The sequence below is a fragment of the Wolffia australiana genome, chromosome 4, assembly GCF_029677425.1.
Source record: "Wolffia australiana isolate 7733 chromosome 4, ASM2967742v1".
Lineage (NCBI taxonomy): Eukaryota > Viridiplantae > Streptophyta > Magnoliopsida > Alismatales > Araceae > Wolffia > Wolffia australiana.
In genome coordinates this window covers 11207456-11233624 of record NC_135838.1, presented here as the reverse complement: position 1 = coordinate 11233624, position 26169 = coordinate 11207456, and the positions used below count along the sequence as shown (strand labels likewise).

The following is a 26169-nucleotide window of genomic DNA, read 5'->3' as shown; positions in this document are numbered from 1 at the left end:
TTTCTCCCTCCCTTTCTTCCATACCTTATCTTCTTCCATCATCTTCTTAATATCTAATCCTTGACCCCATTGAACACCCACCATCGTCTTACCCCAATAATTCTCATGTTCTCCCTTCATATCTTCATCCCTTCTCATGCCATATCCCATATACATTGTGAATTCATTTTCAACACTACACCTCTACACTTCTCGCGCGACACGTGACCATCTTCTCTCCCCAACTGATTCTGTTACACCCATTATATCTATTTCCTGCACCTTTCCTTCTTCTCATTTATGCTTGTCTTTAAGGCTGCATATCAACATCAATCAAGGTCATTCAACATCAGAAAAACATGTAGTTAGTGGCTCCCTTCTACAACGTACCCTCTGAGGCTTTAACTTTGAGATGATTGTTGGTTAATGATAATTGTTGATTTTCTCTAAGTGTTTGTTGACCTTATGAATCCATGTGTTAAATCCCTGTTAAATCTCTGTTAAATCGATTTTCTCCCTCGTTGTCCTTGTTAAATCCCTGCTTTACTGACTTAGTCCCTTTCTACATGATTAAACCCATATGATCACCCTCAAGGAATATTTTATTAATATCATTTGGTATTAATTTAACAATTTCACAAAATCCACTGTTTTGTCCCACATCAGATAGAGAGAGAAAAGAGAGGGGGAGGCGGGAGAGAAAAGGAAGAGCGAGAGAATGGAGGAGGGAGGGAGGGAGGGAGAGAAAGAGAGTGAGAATGGAGATAGAGAGGGAGGGGGAGGGAGAGGGAGAGGGAGAGAGGAAGAGAGAGGGAGGGAGGGAGAGATAGTGAGAATGGAGAGAGAGGGGGTTGGGAGGGGAGAGAGTAAGAGAGAGAGAGAGAGAGAGAGAGAGAGAGAGAGAGGGTGGGTGGGGAGAGAGGGAGGGAGGAGGAAGAGGAAGAGAGAGAGGGGGGAGAGAGAGGGAGGGGAGAGAGGGAGGGTGGGAGAGAGAGAGAGGGAGGGGGGGAAGAGATGGAGAGAGAGAGGGAGGGAGGGAGGGAGAGAGAGAGGAAGGAGGAGGAGGGAGGAGGGAGGAGGAGAGAGAGAGAGGAAGAGGGGGAGAGAGAGGGAGAGAGAGGGAGAGAGAGAGAGTGAGAGAGAGGGAGGGAGGGAGAGAGAGAGAGAAGGGGAGAGGGAGAGAGAGAGAGAGGGAGAGAGGGAGAGGGAGAGAGAAAGAGAGGAGGGAGGGATGGTAGAGAAGGTAGTGCGGTCCCGTGCGATTTTTTCGGCTGGTATGAGATTTTTTTGATCGCACAAAAACGCTGACCGATGTGCGGTCCTATTTTGTGCGACGAAATCGGACCGCACATCGCACAAAATCAGACTGATGTCAGTCTCTGTAGTATCCATGGTCACGAGATGGCTCTCGGCGGCGGAGGGGGCTCGGGCTCCTGCTTCGACTCCTGCTGCCCTTCGACCTCCGGCTCCGGCCGTAGAGCTTCCTCAATTCCCTTCCAATATGCTTCACATGCATGAAGTTTCAGTACCCCCCATATTTGGAATCCACGCGAGGGATTATAAGCAAGACCACGAGAGGGATTATAAGGAGGCGAGAGGTCTAGTATCAGCTGCTTTTCAACGAAGACTCAAGCCTTGCAGCCCTCGCAGATCAATTTGATTTCAGGGTCGTCGATTCTCTCCACTTTGGTAAAGGATTCCACATTCGCAGCATTGAACTCGCCCCCCGAAAGTGTTGCTGATTATGCTCTTTTGAATTGCAGGGGCGCCATCATGGCCACTGCAAGAAGGTTTCAAACAACTGCTGTGGAGATGGTCAAGAAGGCAGTGGAGGAATTCGTGAGCATCCTCCTGTTGGTATCTGCTGAATGAAGATGATATATTGCTCAGGTTGTTCACGAATCCGCAGGGCTTAACAACAGTCGCTTCTTCATGAACGCACATATCGATATGTTGCCGAAGCGCGCGGACGGAGGGAAATCTCGTTTCTTCCCGGGAGAAATCACCTCCATCCCCAGAACAACACGGATAAGGGTGAGGAGGGGATCGGAGACTCTGCAAGAGGGGAACAGTGTGGGAGCCACACTGAAGAACAGAATTGAGAAAACAGGTGTTCCCGAGATTCTCCAGAGCGGCGCCGATTGCCGGCCGGTTCTTGTGTGACCTCCACAGAGCCAATTTCTCCTCGCGATAGTCCATGGGCTTGGGTTTCTTGTCGGGGATGAGGGGGGGATGGACCGCTCCGTCTCCATGGATGGGTTGCGATTCCTCCTCGATTCTCCGACAATTTCTTCGTTGATTCTTCGACTATTTCTTCGTCGATTCGTCGCTGGTACTTAGATGATTTCTTCGACGATTTCTTCGAAGGCTCCTCGTCAATTCCTTGTCGATTTCTGGTCGATTCTTCGATGACTCCTCGTCGATTTCTTCGTCGATTTCTGGTTGATTCTTTGACGATTTCTTCACCGGTTCTTCGACGATATCTTCATCGATTCCTTGTCGATTTCTGATCAATCCTTGCTGGACCTTCAGGTCTTCTCTTGAACAAGCTTCAGCTTTATCTCCTTAATAGACGTAACCTAATAAAAAACAGGACCAAAATGGCACAATCGCACCGCACAAAGCACAGGATCGCACCAAAGAACCATCCCAAAGGGACGGAAGAGAGAGAGAGTGAGAGGGGGAGAGAGGGAGAGAGAGGGAGAGGGGGAGAGAGGGAGAGAGAGAGAGAGAGAGGGAGAGAAAAAGAGGGAGGGTGGGAGAGAGAGAGAGGGAGAGGGAGAGGGAGAGAGAGAGAGAGAGAGAGAGAGAGAGAGAGAGAGAGAGAGAGAGAGAGAGAGAGGACAAAGAAGAATATGATCCACTCACAGAATCGATAAAGATAAGAGAGTGATCCACTCACAGGACAAACCAACCGCTAAGTTGGGGACATGCGGACAGAAGGGAGAGGAGACAGCGTTGCAAATATTTATCACGACAGCAGACGAGGAGCTTCTTTTCACTTGGACGGAGCGGGGTCTCCAAACCTCGCAATGGCGAACTCCATAAGCTTCTCCGTCTCCGGCATAACACTCTTGACTTCCTCCTCCTCGCAAAACGCATCCGCCCATTCAACCAAAGACGGGAACTTGTCCCCGTCCAGAACCTTCACTCCCCATAATTTATCGACGACGCGAATCCAGCCCAAGAAACTACCAAGAATGATATCCACGTACCCCACGGCGTCTCCTCCGAACCACTTCCCCCCCTTGCCACAAGTCCTCAAAGCCTCCTCCAGCAGCTTCACGCCCTCGAACACTCGCCCCAATAACGCTTCCTTCTCCTCGTCTGACTTCGGCTTCAAAAACTGCCACAGCAGCGGAAACCACTGCAAGGAAGACAAGACGACGGGAATCTCTAAAGTCGAATTCGGACGTGGGTTTCTCTTCAGATAAAGGAAATATCGCCGTTTGGTTACCTTATCGTCGATGTAGGACGCCCAGAAGCGAGCGATGGCGCGGTCGTAGGAGTTGGCGGGGAGAATCGGGTGGGTGGAGGTCCATGTCTCGTCGATGTACTGCAAGATGACGAGAGACTCGTTGATTGGTTTACCATTGTGGAAAAGAACCGGGATTTTCTGGTGGACGGGGTTGGAAGTCAGCAGAAGCTCGCTCTTGGGGTTCATCGTCTCTACGATGAACTCGTAGTCCACCTTCTTGAGGTGTAGCGCGATCCTTGCCCTCATCACGAAGGGACTCGGCCATGCTCCTAGAACCTTCACCTCCTCCGTCTGGGCCATCTCCAAACTCTCTGTGCTTCACAGGTTTCTTTCTGATCTTTCTCTAGAGATCTGTGCATTAAATAGGAGGAGATTACTTGGAGGAGAAGACGAGCAGAAAATCAATGGAATTCTCGAAGCTTCTTTTGTGTTTGGTGAGGATTAATGGGCCGTTTGTCGGTCATCGTTGGCCCATTTTGAGAGACATCGTGGGCTGGTCCATCTTGGAAAACAAAGTATGCCAAACCAGATAAACACAGAGTGCCATCTATAGTGCGGGGAAATTCATCCGGGGACCAACGGACAGGATAGTTTTCCTATCTTCAGACTACAAAACAGTCCCGTCGGGATGTCTCGGAGGATGGACGGTAAAGGATGGATAAAAATCGGTCCGTATTCTCTTCGGGCGGTTGAGATCTTGCCACATGTCATCTCTATATCAATTTCTTGAAATTTTGCGTCATAAGTCCCTGCTTTTTTGCGCACGCAAACTGACTGCCGCCCAAAAGTAGTAGTACATATGTCTAGAGCTGGAGGACGGATGACAATTTCGTCATCCGTCATTTAATTTTCGTCATCCGTTTCCGTTCGCATCGATTGACGGATGACTGAACGGTCGTATATCCGTCATTCGTCATTAGTCATCCGTCATCTGTGACAAATGACGGATGACGAAATTTACGTACAAATGACAGAATCGACAGATGACAATATCGGTTGACGAAAGTATTTGTCAGAATTTTCTTTCCTTCGCCGGAGCCGGAGGTTCACTCCCCAACTTCAAATTTCTTCTTCAAATCTCTTCTTCTTCTTCAAATTGCTTCTTCAAACCTCTTCTTCTTCTTCAAATTTCTTCTTCAAACCTCTTCTTGTTCGTTATCTTCTTCAAATCTCCTCTATTTCTCCAAATCTCTACTTCAAACCTCTTCTTCTTCTTCGTCATCTTCTTTAAATCTCTTCTACTTCTTCAAATTTCTTCTTATAATTTCTTCAAATTTCTTCTTCAAATCTCTTAAATTTCTTCTTCTTATGTGGATTGTTTTCTGGGCTTGCAGTCGTGTGCACGGCAGTCATCGACCTGTGGCGAGATCTAGAGAGGAAGGCTTCTTTGGGGAAGTCAATGGAGGGTTCTTCAGAGATGCCGGCGACTGATCCCAGCGCTGGCAAAACATTAATGCCCTAATCTCTTCTATACAGCACGCCTTTGTCTTCTTCTCTGGAGAAGAGGGGAGAGACTGAAGAGCGCCGAAGGGGGAGACTGAAGAGCGCCGGAGGGGGAGAGCGCCAAACAGGGAGACTGAAGAGCGCCGAAAGGGGAGAGCGCTGAAGGGGGAGACTGAAGAGAGCCATTCGTGAGTAACTTGGGGGGGGGGGGAGGGAGGGGGTTTTCAGTGAGATGTCGGGGAGGGGGGGGTTGGTTTCATTTTCCATCACCGAAGCATCTGTTCCGTTCCGTTTATGTCCATAGACGAATGACGGGACGGAGGAATGACGGAAACCTGTAGATGACGGAACGGTGTTGAATGACAAAAATGACAAAATTTTTCGTGAAAAATGGATATCGGAACGAAATTCCGTTCCTGTTGAAGAATATAAAATGGATAGAACTTGGTTACTTAGAAAGGAAGGGATACATGCCCTTATATAGGGCTGAGAGAGAGTATTAGAGATTTATCTATGTGGGATTAAGAGAGGGAACCCTTAGTGGGCTAAGGTCTAGTGGACCTAATAGGCCACACCACCTATTTCCCAACACTCCCCCGCAAGTTGGAACGTGGATGCTCGTCATCCACGCCCAGATTGTGATGTAGTAGTAGGCGGTGTAGAGTGTGGAGCAGGATGGCCAGAAAGATGGCGGAGGACGGCTAGAGGCTGAGGACGGTTGAAAAAGAGAAGATGGCCGAGGCAGTCGAGGCAGCCGAGGCCAGAGGCGACCGAGACAGTTGTAGGCTCTGGAGGCAGCTGAAGGCAGCGGAGGAAGCCCGAGGGCGACCGAGGCAGCCGGAGGGGCCGAGGCGGCCGAGGTGGCAAGAGTTGACGGAGGCAGCCATAGGCGCTGGAGGCGGCCAAAGACGGAGGAGGGCAGAGGAGGAAGCCCGAGGGAAACCGAGGCAGCTGAGGCGACCGAGGCAGCCGTAGGCGCCGGAGCCGGCGGAGGGCGGTGGAGGGAGCCCGAGGGCGATCGAGGCAGCCGAGGCGACCAGAGGCGACAGAGGCAGCCGTAGGCGGCCAAAGACGGCGGAGGCCAGAGGAGGAAGGCCGAGGGAAACCAAGGCAGCTGAGGGGACCGTAGGCGACCGAGGCAGCCGTAGGCGCCGGAGCCGGCCAGAGGCGGTGGAGGACGGTGGAGGGAGCCCGAGGGCGACTGAGGCATCCGGTGGAAACCGAGGCGACTGAGGCCGCCGAATCTGCCGAGGCGACTGAGGCCGCCGAATCTGCCGAGGCAGTTGGTGGTGGCCGGAGGTGGCCGACGAGGGCCGCCCAAGCGAGGGCGGCTGAAGACGGCCGGAGATGGCCCGTGGCAGCCGGAGACGACCCGACGGCCAGTGACGACCGGTGACGGCCGGAGACGGCCGGAGAAGGCCGGAGAAGGCCCGATGGCCGGTGATGGCCAGAGATGGCTGGAGACGGCCGGAGATGGCCGGAGACGGCCGGAGAAGGCCGGAGACGGCCGGAGAAGGCCGGAGAGGCTCGACGGCCGGAGACAGCTGGAGAAGGCCAGAGATGGAGGGCGGCTGGAGGCGGCGGAGGCGGCCGACAAGGGGGCTGAAGGCAGCCAGGGCGGTTAGAGACCGCCGGAGGCGGCCGGGGACGGCCGGAGCCTGTCGGAGACCGCCGGAGAGGATAGACAAGCCCTACATACATTCTGTCCGTTCATTTTCGTCATCCGTTTCTGTCCTCCAGCCCTACATATGTCCCTCTGCTTTCTCTCTACTCCATATTTCCCTAAAAAAACTTAGAAACATTCATATTAAAACTATATTAAAAATTTTAAACATGATTTTTTTGTCCAGGACGAGAGACGGGATGGTTTTTTCTCTGGAGGGGTCGAAACTGGCAAAGTCTGGATGCGGACAATTTTATTCTTCAATGGACGAATCCCTCGACGGGATGTTTGGGACGAAGTTGAAATATCCAGACGTCGGAGGGGATGATCTTCATCCCGTCCCGTCCATCATCCACGTCCCGGACGAAATTGAAATAGTGCCATCACCACTGTCTTAGACATGGAGCTCTTCAAAATTAGGTAACGCCATGTCCCAAACTGGATGGCTTGGACATGACTGGATGGATGACAGTGTGTCATCTAGTTTATCACATCCCATCACATCCCTTCACATTAAGCCCCTAGCAATTTCATCACACATCATAGGCCCGCACGTCCCTTCACAAGTATCTTTGTGATCTTCTCAGGAGATCTCTGTATTAAATAGATGGAAATTTCTTGGAGGAGAAGACAACCGAATTCAACGAATTTCTCGAAGCTTCTTTTGTATTTGGTGAGGATTAATTGGTCTTTTTCAGATACATTATGGGCTGGTTCATCCTGGAAACTACGCCCTCCTTGATTGGGCCAATATGGAGTCCATTGAGTAGGTCAAATACACTATTTCCTATGTTACCTCCTATGCATTTATCCGTTTCTAATAAGCATAGTAAGATGACTTCACATGATTATAGTATATCATGTCGACTAATGACAATAATGAGAAATATTTTTGATTTTAGAGTAGGTTGTGCAGTGCAGTGCGAATTTTGGTTCGCACAAACCGCCTGCACGATGTTCGGTGGAAATTAATACAGAAATTTGCACTACACATCGCAAAAATTCACACATATCAGTTGGCATTTTTTGTACATTAAATACTTTACGTTCTCTGTATAGATTTCGTATATTTTCACAAACTCTGCCCAATTTTGTATATTTTCAGTCATTTTTTCCAATTCCAAACCCATGATCATGTTAAAGTGTGAAGCCACCATTCACTTTGCGCATAATTTGCATACAAATTTGGCATGCGAGTTCTCAGATGGGATGAATTTTAGTTCTCTCGTGTTTGGTGGCGAATTTCTTCTGTACTGCACCTACGTCTTTTCTGATGTCTCATCGCTTCGTGTTGTCCAGAGCCTGTGATTCCCATCAATCATGCATCTAGCGAGGGCTGTCGGCCTTGTCTTTAAAACAAAATGAATCTGTCTGCTTAATCTTGGCACTTGGCTGATGCCACTGCCATTCAATTAAAAAAAATTCCAGTCATCCACACATTCACACCACACGAAGGGGTTTGCGAAATGTGGTGGGATTCCTTTAGATGGTGTGAGATGTGCAGTGAGAAATTCTCACTGAACCGCACAATCGCAACAAAACCAATACTGTCACACAAAAAGCTCTTCTCTGTTTGACTTGAGTATTGAATATCTAATGAAATAACACCATTTTTTCTTTTACAAATGACGAAGTTCCAAAAATGCACAAAATGCATGAGGATGACTAGTTCCAAGGATAACATTCACATATTGTCTCAAGCACAAATTTGTGTAATTATATCCCATTAATAATACAATTGATATTCCTATTTTTTATTAAATATTTGACAGACCAATGTTTATGTTAAAATGAATAGATACTTATATGGTGACTAAGTTATATAATTATGCATTCACTTCATGTCAGTAATGTAATTTGGTTAGGTCATCTTAAGACTTATAGCATAGAAAACCCTTAGGGTGCTTCATAAGTAAAAGAATTGAGTCGTAAGTCTTTTTGTGGACCTTAAATTTTTACAGTAATTCAATCTATGAGTTTTCTTACACAATATTATCCCATTATAGATTGCATAGCAATGAGTTTTGTGCAAAAAATCATAAAACTAGAGAGTGGCAATAAACCCAAATTTAAGGGGTTTTATGTTGTTTTGATTTAGATGTAATTATCAATATTTATGAAAAATTTCAACTTAAATACTCTATAATTAATATAGGGAAAGTAAGGGGTTGATCCACAGCAAGCCAGAAAGTTAATTTCTGAATTTTCTCAAGCTTGGAATCAAGTAAATGAGTTTAAAAGTGAGAAATATAATTTCTAAGTTTTTTATGGATTTCTTGTCAATTTATAAAATTTCCTATGATCTAAGTTGAAGCAGATCTACAAAGAAAATCATTAAATATTTTAGACTAATTTTCATAATTTTAATTAACACTAGAAATACAAAAAATATTTTTGAATATTTATGGACTACTAGTAACATCAAAAACCACTAGAAATATTAAAAACGAGAGTTAAATATTTTTTAACTCCTGCACAATGCAATTTTTTTGCGTAAAACGATATAATTCAAAAGCAAATTTTTTTGAAATTTGAAATGAAGAGTGAAGGATGATATAAAGAGAGAGAGGAGTAGATTTTAGAGAAAGAAATAAATGTGTTTAGAGAGAGAAAATGACTGAAATGAAGAGATAGAAAGAGAATTCAAGAGAGAGTGTAGAAGAAGTTTGAGATGGAATTTGAAGGTGTAAATGAAGAAGATTTTTTTTGAAATTTTTACGGCATGAAATGAGGATATTTATGAAGATTTAGAGAGAGAATGAAACGATTATAGATAGAAAAAGTTGGGAAAACGAGTGTTTGGAGTGAGAAAATGATGGGTTTTAAGGGTAAATGGATGGTTGATGATGTGAAAATGGAAATCTGGGTTCCTAAAACCTCAATGCAATTCTAGTGAGCCCTCAATGCATCCTCTCAAGTATGGGTCCTCATTTTTAGACAGGATCAGGCATTTTTCAAAGCAAACAAGATATGAGATTGTATGAAAACTTCAACAAACTTACATTAAGCAGGTTGAATAACCTGGATTCTGAAATATGCCTTGTCCTGCTGACGAGCCACTTGCTAGAGCATGTCCAGAATGAGGGGAAATGAGGGAGAAAGAGAGTATACATTTTTAGAATTACTAGAATACCCCTTTGGGCATTTTCTATTATATTTTCTAGCCATTTTGCCTCTTTTTCTCCATTGCTTGAGAGCTTTGCCTTGTATTTTCCAGCTGGTTTCTTTTGTAAGGGGTTTGAAGGCCCAATAGTAGGTCAGATCGTGGCACAAGCCCCTCTTATTTCTCTTTTAAAAGCCCACAACACCATTTCATCATTTCAGTCCATTTTGATGATCATGAGTTCACAAAAATTCTCCAATTCACTAAGAATTGTATCATCTAATTCCTATAAATTTCTGCACATTTGGAACTACAAAATACTCATCAGTAATCAAACTTCTTGACTTCATAGAAGTCAATGAAGTTAATGAAAAATAACCATAATGCGCAAAAGTTGGAATTTCTAACTAATGCATAAATATTTGGCTCACTCAAATCATAACATAATAAATTATAAATTAATAATACCAAAAACATCTAAAATGTATGGAAATATATGTGCATTTATCATGTTATCAAGTGGACGTTTACTTTCTACCATGGGATCAATTATATAAGCGCATTTGACCTTATGATGTTCTTATTCAGCTTCTTCAGCTTGAGAAAGAAGGCCCTGGAAATAACCATCATTAAACTATGAAGAAATATTCATCACGCGTCGGCATTGATAAATTTAAGTGATGCCCTTCTTAAGATCCTTAATTCGTGTGCTGAGTGATGCCGGACGTCGTCAAGACGTCGTCCGGTCGTCACCGAGGGTACGGGCTCGGTATCGAATCGAGGACTAATCGGACTACGTCGACCGACGTCGTCCGACGGATGATAAAGACAGGTGATAATGATGATGTGCAATGCGAAAGTCCCTACGTGTTGTACGTGCGTGCGCCAACGAGTAGTGGATGTCGTTCCAGAGAATAGACGGGATCGCTTTGAGTGAGGTCGGACGGACCTCCTGAACCTCGCCCGAGAGGGATGAGGGCGAGTACGTCGCCGAACGGGAAAACCCCGCTGTAGTGCTCACAAGCGTCGGGAGGACCCGACTCGTACCAGGCAGGTAAGACTCTCGTAGTATTTTCGTCGTTATCTCAACCTGTCTCTCACTCACCTATCTAACCCGAGCGCGGAAGAGGCGAACCGAAAGTGCACTGAAGAAAGTAAAGGACGTAAAGGAGGGCGAGTGAGGGGTACCGAGATCGCGCTGGCGACAGGTATGCGTAACCGGAGATCCGTAGGAGTGCGGGAGTCCTGAGCGACGGGAAGATGCCGGCAGGAATAAGGGCGCGGGAGTTGTCGTCGTCGGCGGCAGCTCGGTCGTGACAGGTGGCGTGTTGTCGATGCGATGCAGACCGCCGGAGCCACAGACGCGATCACATGGCCGTGCGCACTGAACGTCTACCAGCGTGGTAGAAACGCCCGCGGGTGGCGAGTGAACGGCAGCGGGATGGGGTGTCGCGGGCGGATAGGCTGAGTCGAATGGCGGGGTGAGAAGGAGGAAAAGGGACGTGAGCGGGCAGCGGTCGCGGAGGAGGGGACGTGGGCGCAAGGCTGCCCGACGGTTATGGGTGACGCGCGACGGGGAAAAGAAAAAACAGGCTGCGCGGTGCGGGCGGAGACGGGATGAGAGAGGGCGCGACGGTGGAACGCTGCGGCAGAGCGGCGGGAAGGGGAGTGGATGGCGGCAGGAGGCGCGAGGAGAGCGCGGGCGGCGACAGGGGTAAGGAGATAGCGCGGGCGGAGGCGGGAGGTGAGTGGGCGCGGCCGTGGACGAGCAGCGGTAGAGCGGGGGAAAAGGGAAAGGATGGAGGCAGGAGGTGCGGGAAAAGCGGGGCGGCGTCAGGGGAGTAGGGAGATGGCGCGGGCGGCGGCAGGAGGTGCGGAGACGGCGCGGGCGGCGGCAAAAACGGAGGAGACGGCGCAGGCGGCGGCAACAACCGCGGGCGGCGGCGGCCGGGCGCCGGCTCCTCTTCCTCTTCTCTCTTCTTTCCCTTCTTCTCCTTCTTCCTCTTCTTCTTCCTCCTCCTTCTTCCTTCTTCTTCTTCTTCTTCCTTTCTTCTTCCTGTTCTCACGATCGTGACTCTTCAAATTCTCATAACATCATAACTTCAAATTCAAGAGTACTTTACTTGGGCGGCCACCCCCCCCTATATAATGGGTGAATATGGGCCCCCTTTGGACAACAAAAGGAAAATAAAATAAAAGGGGAAAATGGGCTTGTCAGGCCCATGGGAGGGGAAGACGTCCTCATATGGGCTCTTTCCCTCACTACACGACAACATGTGAAACGACGATGATAAGAGATAAGAAAGGAGAACAAAAGTAAAGATATGAAAAGATAAGGATAAGTGGAATGCTCCGATGGTGAGGTGGCGTGTGCGTCACGCCGAGTATTTGAACTCGGGGTCGCGCGTCGCTGCGGCGGCTCGTCGTGTCGGCTGGACACGTGTCGGTGGCGGGCTCGGTGACGACGGTGGCTCCTCGCGTGCTGGCTCGATGACGTCCGGCGGTGCCGCGCCATCACTAAGGATGTGTTGTCATACTCAATTGATTCTCTAATGTTCGGTCTTGGCCTCTAGGATGATTAGCAGTTCAATTTTATACGGGTTTTATTTATTTGTCTAGTAGGTTGATGGTGGAGCATCAATCTGTATAACCACTATAATATTGTATTTATATGCCATCCACGTCCAAACATTTCATCTCTTTGTATACTCTTAGAAATTTAATAAATAAATTGAAGATTAAAAAATATTGACGGATACCCTAATTCAATATGCCTCTTTTTAAGTTCTCTAGGCCATCCATATACCTGCACTACTCGTTTTTCCACTGATAGCATCACCTTTTAAAGACTACAAAAAGAGTAAATAAGAAAAAAATATATGGCCATTCTTTTGAAGAGGTGCAATTTTTCAGGGGATAACATTACCATTAGGAATTAAGTGTCTGTTCTGGATCTGACTGACATACTATCCCCTTTGCCAGAGAGGGCTCTAGTTTAGCAATTTTAGTACACAGTGAGTCACAACTCATTGCTCTGGAGTAACAACTCTAATTTCTGCATTTTATTTTAATATTATCATCATTTATGAGGAATAAATGAGTAGGGGACAAAAACAAAAACCCTTCAATCTAGTTGTGACATCCATGTGGTTTGCCTGGGATACTTTTAATGAAATCTCAGTTATAATGAATTACAGATCATATATTTTATTCCTTTCTTTTCCTTATGTTGATGTGGGTTTTCAAAATATCTTCCGACCAAGAAAGTTCAGCAGAAATAAACAAAGTCTCAATTGAAAAGACTGAGAACCCTCTTACAAGGCGAAGGCCAGCAGCAGAAACAGCGAGACGGCCAAGAAGAAAGAGCTCAGCGGTGAAAGAGTTCTTGGGCCGCTCGATGGCGACGGCGGACTCTTCTTTGGAACAATCACCTCCTTCGAGCAAGCGTAGCCGCATCGGCTTGGGCTGACGACTCTTTGAACGCCATTGTTGGCCATCAAGAACACGTCCTTGCCATTGTCCTCTCCAAAGGAAAATATCACTCCCAGATCAGGAATATTGCTAGCATCAGAAGACTTGCACGCAATCGGCGAATCTGCAGCGCAGTTGAACTGAATCCTGCTCGAGTTATACTTGCCGCTGTTCGGCGGGCTCTCAACCCCGACCCACATCGCCGTCGCGTACAAGTCCGCGTAAATATACCTGCCAAACCCAAGAACAACGATGAAAAAAAATCTAGCGCAAACATACCTGCCAAACCCAAGAACAACGATGAAAAAAAATCTAGCGTAAATATACCTGCCAACCCCAAGAACAACGATGAAAAAAAATCTAGTTTAAACATACCTGCCAAACCCAAGAACAACGACGAAAAAAATCTATCTTTCGCGAGAATTCCGTCTTACCTCCCGTATAAGCAAGGATCGGCGAGGCCTCTGTAAACGTACCCCCCCGTTACGGAAGCGGACACCGTGTTAGGGTTTATCTCGCTGTGGTAGTAACCCATCACCGGCGGAATAGCGACGATCGAGCTCGCCGACGTGTTCCCCCCCGGAGAAGCCGGCGGGTTGTAAAGACTCGGCCCTTCGTAAACTCGCCAGCCGTAGTTTCCTCCCTTGGTGACGAGATCCACCTCTTCGTACGCGTTCTGAGAATAACCATGAAAAAAAGATTTGAGAATAACCTAAACCCTATTATCGCAAGAATAAAAAAAGTGGGTCTCTTTGAATTATCGCAAAATAGTTCGAAAAAAATAATTATCGCAAGAATAAAAACCTTACCTGGCCAACATCTCCGCAGAAGAAGTAAGCGGGTCTCTCTGAATCGAAGCTGCAGCGCCAGGGATTGCGAAAGCCGATCGCGAAGATCTCGGGGCGCATCAGGTTCGCCCTGACGAAGGGATTATCGTCAGGGACCGTGTAGTTCCCCCATGCACCGAGCGCCTCTATTTCTTCCGCGCCTGCGTTATTATTCAATAAAACATTAGCGAAATTCGAGAGATTTTACCAAAGTCGAGAGGTCCCACTCGGCATTTTATCCACGTCGAAGCGCAGGATCTTCCCCAGAAACGCGTTCCTGTTCTGCGCGAAGTTCCAGGGGTCGCCGTTGGAGCCGCCGTCTCCCATCATGAAGTACAAGTGCCCGTCGCTGGGGCCGAAGAGGATTTGCCCGCCGTGGTGAGACGTGAACGGCAGACCCATGGTGAAAATCCTCCGAACTTCGTTTGGGTTCGCCGCGGTCGCCTTCAATACACCACCCCACAGTTTAAAAACCGCGTCTTTGAGAAAACCCAACAAGGAAACGAGCTTACGCGCGTACATTCGACGAACTCTTGGCGGAGTACTCGGCGATGACGCTGAAGTACTGGCAAGGCTGAGAGTTAGTCTCTCTGTCGAGCTTCAGCGGGTCGCAGGGGAGCTCGGAATTGCAAGAGCAGCGGCCCGAGCAGCCCTCGGACTTATCGCAGTTGTAAGAAACGAAGAACCGGCCGTTGTTCACGAACTGGGGATGAAAGGCCATGCCCATTAGACCAAACCCGCTGGAGGAGTAGACCACGTCCGTCAGATCTAGAAATGGATCGTCAAAATCGATCTCCATCGTCTGATTCGATCCTTGCTCTGGCACCGTGGCGAGGAAGATCTTGCCCTCTAGATTGGAGAGGAAGACGCGGTTCGAGCCGTCCGGGTGCGGGACGAGGTTAATGAACGAGCCGTTCATGAGCCGCTCAAGGCACACGCCGTCGGGCGGGGGCGAGCCGTGGCTCGCGTTACGCGCCACCGGCTCGCCGCCGAAGCACCCCGACTCGTCCACCGACGGCCCGCCGAGGGTCCGGCAGAACTCCTCCCCCGTCTTCCATTCCTTGAAAGGAGAGTTCTTCGAAGAAGCGTCGTCGCAGGCTTCCCAGGCCTTCTCGCAGAAGGGTTTTCCGCCCGGCGATGTGCTGTTGCAGAGCAGCGGGATCTCGTCAACGGTTGACGACCGAGGAAAGATCTCCGAAGCGTAAGGATCGCATTTCTGGGGAATTTCGCAGATGGGTTTCAAAGATTGCGAGAAATTTTGCGTTTTTTGAGAGAGATTTCGTTTGGGTTTAAGGAAGACCCACCGCGCAGAGTATGGATTTGTAGACTGTGGCGCAAGGGTCGGAGAGATTGAGAGATCGAAACTGTCTGCTGATTCTGGCGTCCTCGGCTATGCTACAACAGCTGCTTCCCGTGTAGTTGCAGAAAGGAAGAGACGCGTTGAGGGAGATCGGCGCCGCTGTTCGCGGTAAAAATAGCGTAAGTTCATCAGTGGATTAGATCGCAATAAAAATAAAAAATTTACCGGAGTTTCTGCACAAGGGTAGGCCGGGAGAACAAGGAAGAATCAAGACTAAAGAGACTAAACCCAGACTGAAACGAAGCCTTCCAGCCATGTCTCCTGCCCCCGGGAAGAGCTCCCTTATCGCCATAGCCTGAAGAACTGCTTCAAGTGAGTGGGGTGTTCTTGGGCAGATCGAGGAGCCTTATCCCGGTGTCAGTGTCGTTGACTAAAAGTAAGCGACGAGCGAGAAACACGTCAAAAGAAGGCCCAAACCGTCGCTTTCGTAGAGCCAAATAAAGAGAGGAAGAAGCCTCGAGGCAGAAGAAGACGGATTGGGGGCGAAGATTGGCAGTAAATTTGAAGCAATCGACGCTAAAAACACGAGGAACTGAGCAGAGTGGGGGCCGAAGAGATGGCGATGTTTCAGATATGCGCTCTGAACGCTCACATTAATCAAATCTGTCGTTTCGTAGATTGCTGGGAGTTGGTCGTTCGTCGTTCGTCGGATTGAGCAATCAAAGCGCGTGCCTTCATTCCGTGATGATAGAGATAGTGGTCGCTTTACCAGCGATGCAGCTCTATCATCACGGAATGAAGGGGGCCCCATGAAATATGAATAAAGATTGAGCCTTTTAAGAACAAAGTTAAAGATCTTGGACTTATATTCTACTCTTATCTTATTCCCCCTCTCTCTCTCTCTGTGATTTTTTTTTGTGCCCTCTGCGGCTACCCACCAGAACTGTGGTTGAAATTATGCCCCCAGTTCATGGTATGGGCTTCTGCCAAGTTGATTAAGATAATATTTTATTGAATTGGCATTGAAGGCCTGCCAGACTCGGATTTATAAGGGCTCAAAAGATCAAAATGGAATGGGTAAGAATGGGTTAGAAGGGAATCAAAATGGATTATTGTAGGTCCATTGGAGAGCCATTTGAGCAGACATGCCCAACAAAATCCCTACAATGACAGTCCCCAATTCATGTCCTTTCTCTGAGCTGAATGAGGACTAGAGAATCTTAAAAGTTTTCTATGTACAATTGATTGTACAGAGAATGCTTGATTCAAGAAAAAGACAGAGTAAGGACCTAAAACAGACACGGAGCAAGACTTAAGAGAAAGATAAAAGAGAGTAGATGAAAGAAAGTAAAAGGAATTATGTACCTCTGTGTAAAAGCAATGAATGGTTATTATGTATCTCACTTGTTAAAGACATTAACTACTTAAGAATACCCATTTAAATAACTTAGAAGTTTTCTAGAAAAAACCGTATTAACCTCTGGCAAACACAAGACAAAAAAAAATCAACGCGAAGTAGGATCAGAATTTTATTTTTTTACGGAAAAAGTTCCCAGGGCTTAAGCCCCACTTCAAGTGCATCATACTTTAATTCATTAGAAAACCTATGGAGACTCCAGCCAGCTTCTTCCTCGAACCAGTTGATACTTAATGAACTGTGAAAGCACCGTCACAGTTACCTTGGGAAATCATTCTCAGAATATTTCCTCTTGCCGGAATCTTAGAATCAAGAGCAGGAATTCAAGACAAGAGAGATGGAGAAATTTGGAAAATAAGGCGAAAAACTAGCGAGGGCGCCACCTGATTAGTCGGGCCGCACACCGGAAGAATGTTAGAGTGGAAAATTTACAGAGCCTTGATTGCTAGCAGTGGTGGTACAAAACAGAAGCAGACTTCTGATCAGAACTCGTCCTTGTCGTGGTCCTTGGTCACGAAGCCTGGACTATCTTCGAAGCCCGAACCGGGCGCAATTTCGTTCAGGTCGATGAACCGCGGCACCTTCTCTTCTTCTTTCACCTCTGGCGAAGGCGATCCACCCTCAACGCGGACTTCTTCCTCTTCTTCGCTGCTTTCGTTGACCGACCGGTCAAGATTCTCTATATCTTCACTATTGTTGGCCGCCGGCGCTGCCGGGGGCTCTGCTTCCGAGTCCGAGAGATCATACTGTCGGTAATCAATCCGCGGACGAGTGGACCTCTTGCTGCGGCGGAGCCCGGGCTGGGTCTCTCGGGCAACCCGTCGCTTTGACCGTGTGTCCCTGCCCAGCCTCCCCCGCCTCCTGACGGGCGGCCCGCCACTGTCGTCGCTGCCGCTTAAAGACTCTTCCCCTTCGTCATCGTCTTCATCTTCATCTGGGTTCTCTTCTTCCTCGTCCCACCGGTACTCGTCCTCGGAGCTGCTTGCGGCCTTCTGCTTCCGGTTCTTTACGTACTCGTCGTCGTAAATGGCTTCACCCATTATGTCGTCACTGTCGTTGCCAGTCTCGTTTTCTGAAATGCCCTCCACAAAGTCCTCTGAGTACTTCTGCGATCTCTTCCTTTGACGGTTCCTTTGCACATACAAAAGTCAAGGGAATTAGTCAACTGCGAGGTCCACGGGGTAATTTAATAGGCTTACCCCCGGTCAATAGCCTCCTCGTCGGTGTCCTCATGGTCCTTGGAGACTGGGGATAGAGACCCGGCCGAGTCGGGTTGGCCGGTGGACTGGCCATTGGCCTGCGGCTCGGGCTTACTCTCCCTTCGCAGCGCGTAGTGCTGCTGCAGCTCTAGAGAGGGCTGACTCTTCCTGAAAAGGTCAAAAGATCCATGGGTCAACGCCCGTAGGATTGAAGTCAAGCAAGAGGGTGGTTGACATATGGCATACTTGGTGATCTTGATCGCCTCGTTGATCGAGCGGTCAAAATCATCTGTAGGATTGAAACCACAGTTCGCTTCATTGGTTAGAGGAAAAGAGGAGAGAAAGAGATGAAACATTGAAGATTCGTACCAAAGGTGTAGGTTACGGGCTTCCTGTCGCGAAGGGAACGCCCTGAAGAGATCCCGTCGGCAGCTAAGAAGCTGTCGAGGAGCAGAGCTTCCCGATGTTGCTTCTTCATCAACCTTTCTTTTCTCTTCAAAAGCAAATGAATGGATTAGAAATTTTCTTTAATGTTTACATCAATCATGTTTCTAGTAGATACCTTGTGGATTTTCTCGATATCCGGAAGGTATTCAATCTTCAACTTCTTGCCAAGAGAAGTTTCCGTCCTGTTTTCACTTTCCAAGAGCTTATCCTGCATTTTTTAAAACATTAACATTTCCTCATATCTAGAAATCTTGAAAACTTTTGGAAAGAGGCGATGACAATACTTAATTCAAAATTAAGAACACCAGACGAGATGTAGTTACCGAGACTTCCTGAAATTCGTCATAGTTTGTCGCAACTGTTTCCCATTGGCAGGATACAGTGGACGTAACTTGGGATCCCCTCCCTTTTCCCTTTTTCGTGACCTCCACATTCCTAATTTCACGATATAACCGGTAACCGACGATTGGATCGTCTTCGTACCTATGGACAGAGTTGAAGTTTTTAATTTAACAAAATAAACGTAAATACATAGGTGTGGCTACTTCATAACGTTATCATATGGATGCACAGAAAATTCTAAATTAAGTAAATGAAAAGTATGCTTCGTATAAAATTTAAGTGAGGGAACTAAATCAAAACGACGAAATTTTATTACCAATAAGACACCCCGTGGGAATCACCACCAACTCGTTCTCGACGAAAGGCTGAAAGTTGAACGCCATGCTTTATGGAATTGTCAATGTAATTCCTGATATCCTCTTGCTGAAAACCCATGAGAAAATGAGAGAAATAAGGACCTCAATCAACACAAAAGCTTCGCAATAAATCAAACAAACCCATAACTATACAAATTTTTTAAGGAAAACTCCTCATTGGATCCTAAACATTAGTCCAATGGAATACCACGCTTGTACTTAATGATGAAACAAGCTGATAATCATTTTTTTTTTGAATGAACAAGCTAATAATCATTATCTTGGGTTAGCGAAAATTATTGTGCTTGTTTGCGTTCAGGTTGTTACTCAACCAAACAAATTCAGAATACCTTACAGATTCGGCCAGTGGGATCCATTGATTGTGCTGATCGGGGCCAAGGGATAGATCGACAGACTCAATCAAGGAATGATCGATCCCATTTTCACTCTCTTTCGTCTCCCCTGTTGCTTTCTCTCTTTCTATTTATATTCCTCTTGCAGTATACTGGGAGGGCCAGCCTCCTACTGCAGATTTTCTCAATCACCATTGAATTCACTCCAAAAAAGACAAAGTCAAAGAATGAAAACCCACATGGAAATACCAATATCTGGAGACTAGAATGTGATATGATCCCCGTCATATCTAGGGGCAAATTTGTCATTCTCCCCAGTAAGCATAGCGTTAATTTGTACTGTTTCGTGTTATTTCTATGTATTTTTGGTATGTCCACTGTAAGTGGGAAATGGGTTAAAAGAGGCCAGCTACGTTTAAAGTCCTTTCTGAGTCACTTATTTCCCTCGTGAGAAATTAGTCACTATATATAGATGGCCCAGGCATGTTTTGTATAAGCTAGTATATAACTGGCTGAAATGAATACAGTTGAAATACACAGTTGTATCTGTGAGAGTCAACGTCAGCCCAAACAAGGACTCGACTGACCGGCCCAGCATGAGCCAACACCAATTGACTCTTAAGCAACCCAACAAAGAGGGGCCATGGCCTTAAACTCATTGTCGGTGCCTCTCATGCACCCTCCTGTCTCTCGCACTCTTATTGTTTCCTCTTGCAGACATCCATTCCCGCACATGCGGAGTGGCAGTCTCTCGGGCAATCAACATCTTCCATCTGCCTGCCCTATTGGCGTAGTGCTTTCTGCCAGATCTTCCTCTTCGACTCCCTTCACTGCTCTCACTCTAGATTACTTCTCTGATAAAGTGGATTCCGAACTGGATTGAGATTGCAATTTGGCAGTATTGAAGCACTTAGGGATTGCATCACTTTGGTATCAGAGCTGTTCACATCCTGGTAGTCATGGAAGATCACCTTCACTGTCTTGAGCTGAAGCTAGAATAATGTCTGCACTTCCTGGAGCATCAGGCTCTTTGGACAGCGCCAGCCCCAGATCTGAGGTTGTCCTCCTCTGCTGAGTGGCCCCCAAGCCAGATGTTAAAACACTCCCAAGATCCACCGCCACTGTGTCCAACATTGTCGACTTCATTCCGTGCTGACCTTGCCAATGCAAAGTGGTGGTTGTTCTGTCCTGACAGCACAAACCAGCTGCAGGCTGTGGGCCCTAAGGATCCACCTAAAGAACACCCTAGAAGGGTGGCCTGAGCCAGAGCCTCATGGGCTCCAACTTAACCCACATATGGAGTGGGGGCCTACTGAGCCTTATGTTCCTAATGTATCCAATCAAAGGCCACGCTTAATGGGATCCACTGGTTCCCAACAGGTGTTGGCCATCCGCGACTGTCTGCTCCTCCCGCAACTCTGTCGACCACAACCATCTGCCTAGATGAATTACCAGGCTTTAACTCTCCAGACTCCACACACACACACCCCACACACAATGAAGGTAGCTGGTTTCCGAGGGAACCAATCCAAAACTGATCTCACAGATCCGGATGGCTACCAAAGATAAGGCTACTCAGGAACCGACGGTATAGGCCATCCTGACACTGCTACAACCGAGACAACCTCAGACGTCCAAAACTACCTGACCACTTTATCTCTGACGACTGATCCCCAATTAGAGATCCCTGCTGCCCGCTGTGATAACACATCATGACCGCAGGGGCTTGCCCCAACAGACACAACTAGGGAGAGGATGATGAAGCTGACTACACCCAGTACTTTCGTCAAGAGTGGAGACCACGAGGATAACCCCTGTCGGGGCTGGTTGCCTCACAAATATTGATACGCCGAAATTTCCAACCTTCTTTAGAGGTGACCCTCAATGACGGCTATGTCACACAGAGCATTAGTTCCACACTTATCATGCATAGGATGCAAATTGTCTCAGCCTTGTGTCCTCTTCCATGGAGCGCAAGGCATCAGCATGGTATTGCTTCAAGATGATAATGGGAGTTTCCTCAGTCAGGCCAACTTCAAGCTGCGACTTTATCAATGTCTTGTCTTACAGCCTCAGTAAGCCTCTCACCTGCTTTTCAAGATACGACCATCCGGGTCAGCACACGAGGTCATCTCAGCCTTTTGGATCTCATGGGATATTTGCCGGAGCTGTCGGAGGAGACAGCCATGCACACCCTGTACTCTGCCTTTCGACCTTGACTACAAGCTGAGATTAGTCGGCACAGAGAAGCTGTACTTTCAAGGCAGAGAAGGCCTCATCGGCTGTACCTTCAAGGCAGAGAAGCTGCTTTCACAGCTGGAGTTGGCGAGGACAGGAGAGGGTCCACAGGACCATAATCACTGGTCACTCTTCTCGGCAGCAAATCCAAGGCCACTCGGCAATCATCTCCATCTATCAGTACCTGACCTTCGCCTAGATATTATTATGGGTTTCTCTTAGCTGCAAATGCTAGGATGGCCAGCAAACCAATAGGATATCTGTTGAGGGGGTTCCAAGCAGGCGGAGTGTGACACAAGATGTGCAGCACCCAGATGTGACTCAGTTGGAGGTCTTGAAAACAACATACCATCGCAAGCCGGACAGATCCATTGGCCATAGATTATGCTGGTTATATCTGATATCAACATGTCCTGCACTTGACTGGCGAGTGGATGAAGAGGTGTCCCTATTCCAGGCACGCTTCCCATTGTTTTCCAGTCTACTAAGACCTTATTGCGTGCCATTTATGTGATCATCAGATCATGTTGCTTCCAGGTTTGGGACCAGACCATGGAACCTTACCAGTATTTTCGTTTACAAAAAAATGAAAAAGAGCAGCTCGTAGACAAACAACTCACCACAGGTCCGACCATCACCCAGGCCAGCATTCCTAGAGAAGAAAAAGACAAACGGGTGGCAATTTAGTACTGATTATGGAGCCGTTAGCAGTATCACAGTCCCCGACCAATTTCTGATACCAGGAGCCCAAATTTCTCAACTCATTTTTTAAAAGTAGGAGCACTTTTATGGGCGGCCATTTCCAGGCTGGCCTACTTATTTCATTATTACAACATGGTTGACTGCATGTGGAGGAGGCAATTCAGCGTGTAGATTAAATACTATTCGAAAGAGTTGCTCCATCTGCTTCAGGGTGTTGAAGTGAGACTCGTCAATGTCCCCTGAGTCTGATACGTTGATGACACAATGCAGGTCCAGCCGCAGTCAATTTTGCTTGTACGACTCTTACTTCACCTTATGCAATCGAATAGACGAGTGCTGCAAATGAGTGTTGGGCCATACGACGTGAACACTTTCAAACATCGAAGCTTGATAATCAGAGACAATGTCCCCAATGTCTTCAGCCACTGGGTGCCCAAAATAAGATCAGCGCTAGTGAGACGTATAGGTAGAACTTCTTGAGTTATGTAGAGATAGATATTTGGTCCCACTTATGCGGTGTGTTTATTCATGAGAGAAAGATAGATCTTTGGTCAGTAGCATCCAACCCAAGGCCTTCCTGTCAAGGCAAGTGAGAAAAAGCTGCAGTCGTTTATGATCCAACACAGGGTTCATCCACAACTAATGCTCCACATGACAAAGCCTTCCCAGTGAATGTAGAGATTATGCCAAAACGCTGTGGTCAGGATTGATCAACAAGACCGAGTGGAGAGGAGGATTCTGCCCCTGGCACTGGTCGGTCATCATCCACCTGTGAGCACGAAGAGGAAGCTTTGAAGATTTGGAAACGCTGTGGCAAGCTCGTTAGGGATTTTGCGGTGGAAGGGGCTAGGACTGTCAGTCTTCCGCCATCGCAGCCAACCTAGCTTCAAGAGAATCCATTTGCTCTCTTGTCACGTCCATAAGACAGGATCAATTGGGGCCAGGACCGGCCCTGATACCAGTGTCACTCTCCAAAATAAGAAAATGATAGAATGAACTGAGAGTTAATTGCAAAAACCAGGGAACAGAAAATATAAGCACACGTCCAAGCATGCATTGGAACTCTGAATTGGCAGAACAAGCCAGCTGCGGATTGCCAGAACTTCCTTCTTTCCAACTCTAACCCCTATACGATCCTCACTAAAGGGAAGGGTAAAGGCTAGCATCACATGTGTTCTTAAAACACACATGATGGGCCTTCTAACGATGGAAGTACATAGTCGGCTTGTGACATAAGTTCACAAAACAAAGATGTTAAGGCAAAAGGATGCAGTTTAGATTTTTTTTTTTTTTGAAAAAAATAACACTTCAAACTTAGAGACATTCTATCTTTTTGAACGGATAAAAGAGAACCCACTAGATCAAAGGACAACTTACACTTCCCAAGTTTTTAGATGGAAAGGAAATGAAATATATTCGAAAACCATCAGCTAATCAATCTTTTGGAAATTCAGTTTCTGATATTTGAAGGCGCCTCAGTACAAGTTAATAAAGTCCTACCTCGACACGGATATCGCATAATGCTTTCAAAATCACAACACGCATTGTAGGATCAAGATTCTTGTACAGCTCAACTTCAGCCCTGGAATTGCCATTATACAAAGAGGTTCATCCCTTGTTATGAGTAATTCAATATCGAACAACTACCACATGACTTCAAAAATGACTCACCCGTGTGATGCCACTATAGGTATCTCCCCTTCTGCAACCTGAAAGACAGATAGCCGAGAAACAAATAGTTATATCATGGGAAGTTCTAGTGTCCCAACGTAAAGTCAAAACAGAGATGAACAAATGATTGACCAACATACCCAGTGCCACCAATCCCTCAGCTTTCTGCACAACACTGTAACCCAAGTGGCGCGCCCTAAAGCCATGCGAGTAATTGGAGGAATGGCCTACAGGAGGGACGTTCAAATCGTGGAAATTAAAATGTAAAACAGAGATATAAAAATTAAAAAATAAATAACTGAATATTTTAAAATCACAATGTGACCATCAGAATTTTCTTTTTTCGAAAGATGATTTAAGGCGGTCACGCGACAAAGCAGTAGCCACCCAACGGTACACGTGACTACCAGAATTTTATCTTCAAACAGTACAATACTCCTCTCCTTTGAAGCTAACAACAGCTTCAATGAAATGTATTTATAAATGGTTGCATTCATCAAATTTACATTCATCTTGACTGTCCAAGCGGGCACTCCCACAGGCAATATGAGACTGAGTGCTAATTCTCCAGCCTTCAGGGGAACAGTGAATCTAATTTCCATCATATTACAGCACAACAGTCCATTTAACTTTTGGAAGGAAAATATATCTTTAGCCCAATCAATTCTTTCTAACAGTAGCATGTACAAAGGGGTCAATCAGAACAAGTGCACATCGTTCCAGGTGCGATGCATCATCTGCCCTTTGTTTAGTTATTCATAAAAATTGAATTTTAGATGCCTCCCTACACACGATAAAATGAACCTCTATTTTCAAAATTCGATAAGTCCAAAAAAACGGAGACAATTAGAGGTCTCATATGTATAAAATGTCCGAGAAACAAATTTTAATGCCTCAAACAGAGGAATTGGAACAGTTTAAATGATTCTAAACATAGTAAAAATCACAAAACCACTAAACGGTTAAAAACAACAGGCAAATATCTTCACCAGTTTTTAAATTAAGATACCTTTTTTTTAAGAATAAATTAAGATACCCTTAAAACAATGTCTCTATTCAAGAACTGAACTACAATACACTAATCATCATCCATTAGAACTTCGCGACATGATTGGAGCAAAGGCAAATTTTCTTGGAAAATTAATTCCAAATGCCACAAAATTTTGATGTTCATAAAAGATTAATAAATGAAACTCCAAAAAAGAGCAATTCGGGCAGCATTTGCTGAATCAACTTCAAACCTTCAACAAGGGAATGTGCACATCGTCCAGAGTGGAATTAGGTATAATCAACGCTGTTTCAAGCTCTTCAGCCGAGAATTCCACGGAAATGTTCAGTAAAGGCCTAAAAATCTACAAAAAAAACCCAACAGTGAGATCAAAAGTCGTACCCAAATACCCAACCACGCAAATTACGAAAAAAAGAACTCACGTGCAAGAAGTTCAACAACGAGGCGAACTCCCACATGGACCTCACGGACCACCTCGGCAACTGAGACGCGGCAGGCGGCTCCACCAACGGAGTGACGATTTTGCCGCGCTGCAACTGCTCTTCCTTCTCCTTGCGCGAGGCCGCGGAAACCTTTCTTGCCTCCGATTTCTTGACCGGGCTGGGAAAATCGCGATTGGAGCTCGATGAACGGGACGTGCACGCCCTAGGAAACCTCGTCTTGCGCTCCACAGAGTGATTCGGCTTCCATCGCTCCTCCGACGAAGATCCGTCGCGGCTGACCGACACCCCGTCGTCTTGCTCCCCCATGCCCTACAACGGCAACAAAATCCGCCTCCGAGAACGATTAAGCCGCTGATCTGCTCGCAGCGGTGGCGATTTGAAGCTCCACTGCAATGGAGACCGCAGCCATGAAGCTCTGCAATGGCGGAGAGAGCTCGACGACGGTGCAGACGAAGCTAGGGATGGGCGGGGAAGAAGGGGAAAGGCGATGGAGAAGACGAGGGTAAAACTGTAATAAATGATGGTTTTTCCTGCTCGTAGATTTGGGGCCGTCTCTGTATTTATATGTTTCTCGATAAATGGGCCAATTAGCCCAACGTCTCTCATTGAATGCCGCTCGGCCCATTAACTGGCTTGTTCCTTAATTAAAATGTGATAGAAATATTTTTTAATGGTGTCAGATATGTTTTATATGTTAAGGTCTAGTGTTTGCAAGAGTTTGTGAGTGC

The 26169-nt window shown here is 46.8% G+C and overlaps 3 protein-coding genes across 3 annotated transcripts; all 3 read right to left on the bottom strand.

Annotated features, from left to right (window-relative positions):
* Positions 1–2820: 2820 nt before the first annotated feature.
* LOC144701929 (glutathione S-transferase U17-like) lies at positions 2821–3801 on the bottom strand. The gene is made up of 2 exons (XM_078573750.1): positions 3437–3801; positions 2821–3346 (listed from the first exon to the last, which is right to left on the bottom strand). Exons 1-2 carry the CDS (start codon positions 3755–3757, stop codon positions 2978–2980), a joined length of 690 nt encoding a protein of 229 aa, XP_078429876.1. The 5' UTR covers positions 3758–3801; the 3' UTR covers positions 2821–2977.
* A 9132-nt stretch (positions 3802–12933) lies between these two features.
* LOC144701928 (HIPL1 protein-like) lies at positions 12934–15863 on the bottom strand. The gene is made up of 7 exons (XM_078573748.1): positions 15490–15863; positions 15269–15423; positions 14485–15180; positions 14192–14408; positions 13947–14125; positions 13572–13813; positions 12934–13368 (listed from the first exon to the last, which is right to left on the bottom strand). The coding sequence occupies exons 1-7, from the start codon at positions 15614–15616 to the stop codon at positions 12981–12983; spliced, it is 2004 nt and encodes a 667-aa protein (XP_078429874.1). The 5' UTR covers positions 15617–15863; the 3' UTR covers positions 12934–12980.
* A 1092-nt stretch (positions 15864–16955) lies between these two features.
* On the bottom strand, positions 16956–25966 carry LOC144701927 (DDT domain superfamily). The gene is made up of 12 exons (XM_078573747.1): positions 25421–25966; positions 25231–25341; positions 24130–24216; positions 23990–24027; positions 23819–23900; positions 18986–19092; positions 18651–18810; positions 18443–18535; positions 18250–18373; positions 18127–18169; positions 17881–18048; positions 16956–17812 (listed from the first exon to the last, which is right to left on the bottom strand). Exons 1-12 carry the CDS (start codon positions 25745–25747, stop codon positions 17164–17166), a joined length of 1989 nt encoding a protein of 662 aa, XP_078429873.1. The 5' UTR covers positions 25748–25966; the 3' UTR covers positions 16956–17163.
* Between the last annotated feature and the right edge of the window lie 203 nt (positions 25967–26169).

Excerpts from the sequence above, each read along its gene's own strand:
- LOC144701927 (XM_078573747.1), bottom strand. The coding sequence starts at position 25,747 with ATGGGGGAGCAAGACGACGGGGTGTCGGTCAGCCGCGACGGATCTTCG. Across the intron at positions 24,028-24,129 it reads TGAGGGATTGGTGGCACTGG|GTTGCAGAAGGGGAGATACC; the intron begins GTATGTTGGTCA and ends TCTGTCTTTCAG. Across the intron at positions 19,093-23,818 it reads TATGCGATATCCGTGTCGAG|CAAGAGGATATCAGGAATTA; the intron begins GTAGGACTTTAT and ends ATGGGTTTTCAG.
- LOC144701929 (XM_078573750.1), bottom strand. The coding sequence starts at position 3,757 with ATGGCCCAGACGGAGGAGGTGAAGGTTCTAGGAGCATGGCCGAGTCCC. Across the intron at positions 3,347-3,436 it reads CGTCCTACATCGACGATAAG|TGGTTTCCGCTGCTGTGGCA; the intron begins GTAACCAAACGG and ends TCTTCCTTGCAG.
- LOC144701928 (XM_078573748.1), bottom strand. The coding sequence starts at position 15,616 with ATGGCGATAAGGGAGCTCTTCCCGGGGGCAGGAGACATGGCTGGAAGG. Across the intron at positions 15,181-15,268 it reads ACAAATCCATACTCTGCGCG|AAATGCGATCCTTACGCTTC; the intron begins GTGGGTCTTCCT and ends GAAATTCCCCAG. Across the intron at positions 13,369-13,571 it reads GATCCTTGCTTATACGGGAG|GTATATTTACGCGGACTTGT; the intron begins GTAAGACGGAAT and ends TGGGTTTGGCAG.